Source organism: Ictalurus punctatus, chromosome 18, assembly GCF_001660625.3.
Source record: "Ictalurus punctatus breed USDA103 chromosome 18, Coco_2.0, whole genome shotgun sequence".
Classification (NCBI taxonomy): domain Eukaryota; kingdom Metazoa; phylum Chordata; class Actinopteri; order Siluriformes; family Ictaluridae; genus Ictalurus; species Ictalurus punctatus.
Window position 1 is genome coordinate 8,645,280 of NC_030433.2, and position 9,721 is coordinate 8,655,000.

The window sequence follows — 9,721 nt, forward strand, 5'->3', positions numbered from 1 at the left end:
TCCTTACAATCCCGATTCCGTTCTCCTCCATTTTTAATTATTTTTATGCTGCTTCTTCAAGTTGTGTACAGTCCGCATGAAGTGTGGTATGGTTTGTCCATAATGTTGACAGTGGTGTGTGTGTGTGTGTGTGTGTAGTTTGCCAGGCAGGAGGAGAAGAGGCAGAAGGCGGAGCGACTGCACCAGCAACAAAAACACGATAACCAGATGAGAGAGATGATTGGGCAGTGTGACGGGAACCTCCGAGAACTCCAACAACTACAGGTGCATACAGCAACCCGTCTCACCCGCTACCTGTCTCACTCACCCACTGTCTGTCTGTCTCTCCTATATTCTGTCTTTATCATTCTTACACATTCTCTATCTGTGTCTCTCTTTGTGTCTGTTCGTTCTCTCTTTGTCTTCCTGTCTCTTACTTTCTTGCATTCTCTCTCTCTCTCATGTCTATGAATAGGACATTCTCCCTCCTTTTTCTTCACCTCTCTCTTGTCTATCTATTCTCTAGTTTTCTCTGTCTCTCTCCCTTTGTTTCTCTCTCCTTCCCTTGCTCTGTTGGTCCATCTCTCTCCCTCTCTCAATTCGGTTCAGAGTACTTTGTTGGCATGATTTACATACAATATTGCCAAAGCATCAATATTGATAGAGAATTTTTTTTTTTTTTAATTTTGTATTGACTTATTTTTGTAATTATTTACATTTTTTATTCTTTAATTATTGTTTTTTCCTCTCTCTCACACACAGTGTTTCATGTAATTTATTATCCACTCTTCTCTTGAATATTCCAACAGCATGACACAATGGCTTCATCAGACAAGCTCCTCCCAAACATTTCCATTCAGTTGTTCATTACGTCCACGTTAACCTAGCGCCACGGGCGAGTAACGTAAAGCAGAAATGTTCACGCTGGATTCACTGCAGTGTTTGTGCAGCTCTTGTATTCATCACCTCTGTTGAACTTCTTTCTTCAGAACGAGAAATGTCACCTGCTGGTGGAAAACGAGACTCAGAGGCTGAAAGTGCTGGACGAGCATCACAATCAGCTGCTGAAGGATTGGAGAGCGCAGCTGCATCCCCGCAAAAAGGTTCTGGCTTTAATCTCCAACATCGAACATAAACAGATCCTCAGCGGTGGTCCATTAGGCGGTCACTGTTTAGGCCTAAATAACTTTTTTGTGTTCCTAGTGTACATGTCTATAGCTTGCTTAGTGTACATCAAAGTTTAATTAATTTAATATTATTTCCTTTTACTTATAGTACTTTCTTCCCACAGGATAATGTATTTAGTTTGTTGTTTTTGTTAACTAAACCGCTAACCTTGTTGTGTTCAGGCTCTGGAGGACGAGCTGAACCAGAAGAAATACGAGCAGGAGATTTTCTTCCGGATGAGCGAGGACTCTGAGTGTGTGAACCCCAGCTCTCCCAATAGATACACCAAATTCCTGCCATACACAGACTCCTCCACCACTTAGGACACTGCTACTGGTCATGATCAGCCAATCACGAGCCTTGTGCTCCTCTATAGTCCCACCCCCTAGTCCAGGTAGATTATTTGCTCGTACAGGGTTTGTACATGCTTACCTTTTTTTTTTCTTTTCCATGTGGTATTATTAAAACCTGAATTGTTTTATTTTTTATTAAATAATGTAGAATAAAGAGTTGTGTTCCTGATGGGTCTTAAAACTGAAAATAAATATAAAGAGAGAGATATATATTTTAAAAATCTTTTTTTGAATGGGTAAACATAGTACATTTAAACGCAAAAAGCCTTAAATCCACTTCAACTGTATTTTCACACCAAAGCCAGTAATCAGGCATTATTATTATTATTGGTCATATTTTATTTATCAGCCTCTCTTTGAAATATTTATTTTCTAACATACAAATCAAATATAAAATGTACAGGGGAAAAAGATTGAAAGCTTATTTTTTTCTATTCTATAATCTTCAAAAATTATTTTATTATACAAGTATAAAAAGCAAATACTCAAGACACTTTAACGGTTTACTTTCTAACAGTGTAAGCAGTGTGTGTGTTCTGTAAGTGTTCAGTTTGTCAGATGTTTTAGGTTTAGGTGAGGTAAACTGGTACTTTTTTTGTTTCTAGCCTCAAAATGTGAGTCCCAGAATTACTGTAAAGCACAACACTGGATGTTAACTGACTAAAGCATAAAAAAAACCCCTCAAAATATTAACATTTAATAATTTTAAAAAAGTAATTAAATATGTGTAACATGTAATAAAGAGGATTGTTGCTGTCTAGGGGGAAAACCTTCAAAAAGTATATGTGTGTGTGTATATATATTAAAAAAAATCAGCATTGATGTGTAGTTTATTGTTTAGCGGAAAAAAAGAGAACTATTTACTTTATTTAAAGGTTAAATTACTAGTATTAATGAATTATTTTTGGGCTCATCTGTGATTCTAACATTGGTATATTTTGTGTTATTATATAATCAATAATTGTAATAGTTCTTATAAATTTTGTATAAATATCATTTGGTTTAAAATAAAATTCACCTGAACTTTGAAGGTTCTTATCCAACAGCAATATAAAAATATTATTATTTTGTTTACTGACTCTTTAAGCACTGACACTTACCTTAAAGTGCAATACCCGCTACCAATTATTCCTTTATTATATTTTTTAAGTGGGGTAGAAAATCAGCTAGGAAAGTACAGCTAGGCCTTATCTTTGCAACTCCAGAGATTAATTGAAATCAATTTGTTTTCTGAACATTATCCATCTGTCTGCACTGTTTATTTTAACCAAAGGAGGGTGTGAAAAGGAGCCCTCGCTGTACAGGAATCTAATAAAGTCAACTTTATCATTCATTCCCTTTCATTCCCACTTTTCCTTGTACAGGTGTAAAAATTATTTACAGAGAATTTACACACTGAACAGATTTGATTTGAAATGTTTATTTAGGTTTTATTAGAAACAAAAGAAATTGCACGTGACATGGAAAAATAAAATAAACATAGCGTACAGATTACAGAAATGTGTCCATTCTGCAAAGTCACCCAGATTCATCACCATGTGAAAGTTTTCCTTTTTCTTTCAAAACTCACTCACTTGCAATATTTCCACTCCGTTAAAGCACGCTTCGTTTACGCCTGCACCATCACAGTTCGCTCTTCTCCCCCGGACTATAAGACATGTCTTCTTACGTGTTGCCATTTTTTAAGCCATGTCTATTTAATAACCTGTCGCAGCCATTTCCAGATGTTCTGCATGACCAATATTCCTTTCGCTTGGTTCCGACTCAAATAATTATTTCTAAAAAGTGAACAAAAAAACTTTAAACAAGATTCTTGTTGAAAATGCCAACAGTAGCAAACTGTAAATTAGGACTGTTTGTTTAATTCTTTTATCTTTGGTCAAATATGAAACCTATAAGTATTAAAATATATTTGAATATTAAGTCATAGACTTCCTCACACTCTTCAAAATAAAGTGCTAGAAAAGATTCTGCAGTTTAATAAAAGTTGTTAAAGAATCATGAATGGAAACGAAAGGTTCTTCAGGGGCATCACTCTATAGCAAACCTTTTCTGGCACTTTTGTATATACTTTTTTTGAGTAATGACAGTATATTAGGAGGTTGTTTTTATTTATTTTAAATTAGTTATTGTTTTTTTGAAGCAGTGAGAACAAAAAAATATAATTAGATCTGTAGCAATTCCTGACCTGTATTCATCATCTGTTTTTTTTTTTTTTTGTAAATGCGATTTTCACAGTTGCACTGGTAGGTAGTTGGTAAAATAATTTTAGTCACTAAGTTCGCTTGTTTCATCTGGAAACGCCAGGTCTCTTGATTTAACACTGTTGGAATGTAGCATTTGTGTACACATAAGGGGGTGTTCCTGATAAACTGGCAACTCACATTAACATACCAGGCGTTTTCGTTATAGCGGCAACTGCCGTTAAAACATTTCAATCGATCTCACTTACATCCGGTTACGGGTTTGGGGATTTCCACCACAATTTGTATGTTTTTGTTGCAAAAATTCTTAAAAAAAAAAATTAACAATTAAAATAGTCTGGAAAACACCATCTTCAAAACTCTTCAAGCGTCACGCACTCCCACAAGATCGTTCCACTGTATACATTTTGGGAAAATACTAGTGTTAAACCAAAACAACATAAACACAACAACTTGAACCGTTAATACTGTTATTTTATACTAAGGCGTGACTCTGAGCATCGTCATACTTCTTAAACGCCGCCCTTCTCGTGTGATAAACATAAGATCTACGAAAAAAGAAAATACAACATAAAAACGAAAGTAGCGTCACTCATTAAAAAAAGTATACTTGAAACCAGTCAAGCATGCACATGTTAAACACTAAAATGATCATAAAATACTGAATGTAAGCACCATTGTCAGTAATGCAACACTGCTGAACAGAACTGAGCATGTTTTATCGAAATCAGTCTTGTTTTTTCTTTAGTTTCACGTCGGTGCCACAGTAAATCTGAAATCTGTGAACTTCACCTCTTAAATTAAAAAAATTAGGGATGCATCGCTAACATTGTTTCCCTCACACGGCCTATGAATACGTGTTTATTGATACTTGATACTGAAATGAGTTATTAATGAATCAATCAGGGACTTTAGGGAAGATTTTATTTGGCTGTGTTTGTATGGGTTCTAGTGTTAAACTCCTGTTATCGATGCATCCCTATCAAAAAGTGCAAGTTGAAGCATCGCAGCAAAATCACCAATGCGTGGTGTGAAAACGGGTAAATACGCAAAACAAAACGAAATTAAAAACACTTTTTGGATTTCAAACACTTTTTTTCATTTTTTAATAAAGTTTTTCTGCGTTATCATAACACATGGAAGCACAAGGCTAATTTCCCCCTGTGAGAAGTGAACGTTAATGTCGGATTACATTTATAATCCATGATTCTGTACGATTGCTACACTATATTTGTCTTACACAGAGACGTTTTTGCTAACGTATAGAAGCTCGGAGAACTCGGCTTTTAATATTGTTAATTAATATTATAATATTGAGGCACAATAGAGAGCAAGAAGGCTGCAGAAAGTCATTTATACGTATATTGCTAGTCTGTTTATAGCGTGAAAGATCAATATAAATATAAAAATAGTACGAGTTTGGTTAGCATGCATAGAAAAATAATAATAATATGGGGTTAGCAGTGAGACACGTTTGTTGCTTTCTCCCAAAGAAGTGTCTCATCAAAAAAGAAGAAAAATAAGAATTCCACCCGACGTCCCTGAAAAAAGGGACAGTAAAAACACAACGCAAGCACAAAAGAACGGAATGTAACGAGACTTTGAATGTAAAGGTACCCATAAATAACACAGACTAATTAAATACAAACGAAGAGAGATAACGTTAAAAGGGGGGTGCTATCTGACAGGTACCTAGTGTTTCTTGGTTAAGTAATTGGAAGGGATCCAGCCCTCGGCCATTAAACCATCGCTTATGTTTTTGCAAAACCACCAACCCGTGCTGTTCCTCTCGAGCACCTCGAAGACGGCGCCTTCTTTAAACCCCGGAGTTTGATCGTCTCCTTGAAAGTCCGCTACGGCTAAGAAAAGCTCTTCTTTAGCCGGATCCTTGATCAGAGGAGGAAGTTTGTCTCTCGGCGGCTGCGGTTTATCGGTTTTAACGGGTGGTTTCGGAGGCACCAGGACTTTCCCCTTTGGAGATTCTTCCTTCTCTTTGTCTTTGGAAGCCTGCGGGGCGGCGGTGGCTTTCGGTTTCGGAGGCGGTGGTCGGGCTTGAGAGGCGTGGGCAGGCTTGTTCTCTGGGATGTCCTTCAGAGGAGCTTTGAGCTCTGGGGAACTCGGTTTGGTTTCCGGCTCTAAAGTTTTCTTCGGTGGTGGAGGTCGTCTCGGAGCAGAGCCGGGCCTCTGAGGTGGTTCTCTAGGACCAGGCGTTTGCCCTTTAGGGATTTCTACAGAATCGTGGCCGTTTTGTTGTTTGGGCGGACATTTTGGTTCACCGTTGTTTGAGGAAGTGCCGTTCTGCTGGCTGGAGTCTGTGTCGGGAAGTTTAGACGGACGTAACTTGCTCCTCAAGTTGGTGATATCGAGCTCGCTCTTGCTCGGTGGTTCTGGTTTAGAGGCCGGTGGAGGTTTCGGTCTAACGACCGGTTTTGGTTTCATGAAAGGCACGGGACTGACGGATTCCGCTTTCTCTTCTTGGCTTTCGGATTTGGGCTTCGGCGGCTGCTTGGGCACCGGCTTCAAGTTGAACTTCTTCACTTCCTTGGCGGAAACCTTGTGGCCACATTCCAACCCCATCTCATTCTTCAAGTGCAGGGGCTTGTTCTTTTCATCCTTCTTTGGTTCTGGAGGCTTTTCGGATTTGAACGGAGCCGGTTTGGGAGAAACCAGGGGCACGAGGACTCCAGGAGCCGGAGGTTTGGGAGGAAGCGGTTTGGAAACGTCTGATTTAAGCTTCTCCTCTAACTCCAGGCTCTTGTTGATGGACTCCCTCCGGGGTGGAAGGGCTGGTTTTTCCTCAGCGGGAGGTAAAGAAGGCGCTGGTGGCAGCGGACCGGAGAAAGGCAAGTTGTTCTTGGCGGCGTTGGACTTCCAGTCTCTCAGTTTGGGACGAGTGGCGAAGTCAGCGGTGGTAGATGGCTCGTCCGGGAGAGGTTTGGACCAGTTATCGTCTGAGCCGGGATTGCTAACGGAACCATCCTCCAGCTTCAGCTGTGCCATTTCTCCAGGCAGAGGGGCTAAAAAATTGGGCCTGGAAGCACTGCTGGTCTTCTTGTATTTATCCAAGAAGGTGACAGGAGCCCAACCTTCTTTATCATCAATCTGAATGTACCACCAGCCACTCGAGTTCTTCTCAATGACCTGGAAAACAAGGATAAACATCCATGCTGGTGAATCTACTACCAATTTATAGAGCTGAGAGAAACGGTGCAGATGAAACGACCAGGACTGATTAGGATGAGAGACAGAGAAAAAAATTGGAACGAGACTGTAAAGGAAAGAGAGAATGTAAAATAGAGAAAGACTGAAAGAATGTAAAAAAAAAGTTTTATCTACTTTTCAATCTGTCAGATTAATTAATTAGACTGAAACAAGTAGAAGAGTCCTACTCTTTAAGGTAAGTGTCAGGAAGTCAAGAGTTCCTGATGTTTTTCTTTCCATCTCACCTCGACTTTAACTCCGGCCTGAAAGCTGATTCCATCAGGAATGGTAGTCTGAAAGTCAGCGATGGTGTAGTACTCCTCCTCCACCTGCGGGGGCACCGGCGGCTTTGGCAGGTTCGACCCACGGGGCTAAAGAACAAACAGGTCAGAAAACTCGGTTAGTGGAAACTGCGATTTTAAACGTGAGATTTATCACTTTTCCATTAATCAGATCTCTCACTCCATCGTTCTTACTATTGAAAGATCTCGGCGTGGTGGAGGCCTCTGACGAACATCTGCTTCTGCAAGATTATAAAAACACTTACTTTTATCAATATTAATAAAATAAAAAAAAGGATAAAAGCAGAAATTAAATAATTATTTTCCAACTTCATATTTAATGGAATTTGACTCTTGTCAAAACTACGATAAATATAGTTTAAAGATCAGAATCAGATCAAAAGCAAATTTTTTTTATGGCACAGTAAAAGTCTTAATGTGTAAAGGCTTTACATATAGAAATAAAAAAATAATAAACTAAATAGATCATTTATTAAAGATTTTTCACAGCACACTGACAAATACAAAGAATTTTTTCTTTTTGAAGACGTGAAGGTACTTTTCTTGTCGTTAAAGGGGCTGAATCTCTCTCTCTGGTTCTCTTTATTCTCCTTGTTGTTGTTTTGTTGTTTACACGCTCCGTCTAAATCGTTAGCGCTCGAATGCGTCGACATTTTTTGGCTCAAAACGTCTGACTTTTTCAGATATGATGCCGGAGCCCAGCCTTCTTTCCCCTGATACCTACAGACATGGTCATTAAAAAAAAAAAAAAAAAAAAAAAAAAAAAAAAAAACACAGGCAATACTTTTAATGTTTAAATTAAAATAGAATTTTTTTACCTTTATTTTAAAATAAGTCAAAAACACTTAAATATTAAATCTTTAAGTATTAAGTTAAAATACTGGATTTTAAGTAAAATTCAGTCATTAAAACGAAAAAAAGAGAAACATTCAAATAATGTGGTTAGATTCATGTACAACACTTTTGCACATTTAAAATCAACTTTAAAACACAAATGAAAAGAATCTAATGATTTAGTGCTGATTGTTTGGTTAAAACACAAAGTGCAGTCTCTTATTTTCTGGAAGAAACTGTAACTGATGATTCTAAAACTTTTACAAACTATAAATTAATTAAAAAATAAGTTGTTGTTTTTTTTAAAACCTGATCTTCCACCAGCCTTCCAGATTTTTCTCCATCACCTCCACCGTCATTCCCTTCTCCAGATCGATTTCATCCTGATCGCGAGCTGCGTACGGATAAATCACCGCGTACTTCTCTTCTGGGAGGGAAAGAGAACGCAACAAAATTTCTTCTTAGTTTCGCTCTTTATAAAAACACAGCGTTCGGAGGGTCATGCGATAAACAAATAGACAAATATAAGATCACGGTAGCGAGTACTCAGGTTTATCTCGGAACATCTCAATCACGTCCAAAGTAGCATTACTGCTGTATTTTAATCTGGATTGTGATTGGTCAGAAGGTGTTGATTAATTCTCTATAACAGCAGCTCTGACAGTAACGCAGCTGCAAATCACAGCTTTATATTAACATTAAACACGTTAATTCTGATACGTTATCGTTTCTATAGTAACAGCTCATTCACAGGGACGTGTACTGCGAACGCTCCACGTAAACGATTCTGTAAGGAGATGTTTATTTAACAATTATGGAAGGAGTCTACAGTGTCAGAGCTCTGTCAGAGGTAAAGCTGTAACTGTAAAATTTCCGACATTGAGTGTGTGTGTGTGTGTGTGTGTGTGAGAGAGAGAGAGAGAGAGTGTTTATAGCTGCTATAACGCAAGTGACAACATTGCCTGTAACTATAAATGGATAAAAAGTATGTTGTTTTTTTAGAACTAATCAATTGATAAATTGTTGTGGTGGAAGAGGAATAAAACACTCTCAGGGACGTGCTGTTACAGGAAAATAAAGTAACAGTAACTCCACCTCCCCGTCACTCAGTAATTTACTGTAAATATTTTACTCTATTTTTTTGTACAAGGGAGAAAACAAAAACAACTGAACTGGAGAAATCATGCAGCATCCAGTGGAATAATCTATTTAAATAAAACACGTCACGCTGCTGTACGTTCATGCGTCATGGTTGGGGGGGGGGGGGTAGATGGGTAGGTAGAATGGTATGATTGATGGGAGGAGAAGAAGAGACGGATTTTCTCTCCACCTTGCCTGAAACTCAGGCCGAACAGATCGCCTAAAGTGCGGCGACGACCCCCGAGCCTCGGCAGTGACCAGAACCTCCGGCACGCTCCAGCAGCAGGGGAATCAAACACACACACACGAGAATCAAGAATATGTAAAGTTTGTATTTCATGAGGTCAGTGATGTCACTTCATCGTGCCGTTCGAACCGAAATCACTCCGGGACGCTTTTATGCCATTTTACACCTCCACTATAACACAGCGGGTTTATTTATTTATTTTAAAAGCAGATGTTCTTGTTGTGATACAGATGAAATTTAATGATGTCATCATGATGATGAAAGATGTCATCGCATACTTTTCTGAAATGTCTC

At 38.4% G+C, this 9,721-nt stretch overlaps 2 protein-coding genes across 4 annotated transcripts in view; one reads left to right on the forward strand and one right to left on the reverse strand.

Annotated features, from left to right (window-relative positions):
• Positions 1–2,832, forward strand: part of stk10 (serine/threonine kinase 10) — a 49,547-nt gene extending 46,715 nt beyond the window's left edge. Inside the window, exons 17-19 of the mRNA XM_017492400.3 lie at positions 139–264; positions 969–1,082; positions 1,329–2,832. Coding sequence (XP_017347889.1) covers positions 139–264; positions 969–1,082; positions 1,329–1,469 — 381 coding nt within the window. The 3' untranslated portion in view covers positions 1,470–2,832. The remainder of the gene's footprint in view (positions 1–138; positions 265–968; positions 1,083–1,328) is intronic.
• A 71-nt stretch (positions 2,833–2,903) lies between these two features.
• The window catches only part of sh3pxd2b (SH3 and PX domains 2B), a 37,776-nt gene continuing 30,958 nt past the window's right edge, over positions 2,904–9,721 (reverse strand). For all 3 annotated transcript variants that reach the window (XM_017492403.3, XM_053688019.1, XM_053688020.1), the window contains 5 exons: positions 8,350–8,467; positions 7,745–7,926; positions 7,381–7,427; positions 7,150–7,275; positions 2,904–6,844 (listed from right to left, as the gene is read on the reverse strand). In XM_017492403.3, coding sequence (XP_017347892.1) covers positions 5,396–6,844; positions 7,150–7,275; positions 7,381–7,427; positions 7,745–7,926; positions 8,350–8,467 — 1,922 coding nt within the window. In that variant the 3' untranslated portion in view covers positions 2,904–5,395. The remainder of the gene's footprint in view (positions 6,845–7,149; positions 7,276–7,380; positions 7,428–7,744; positions 7,927–8,349; positions 8,468–9,721) is intronic.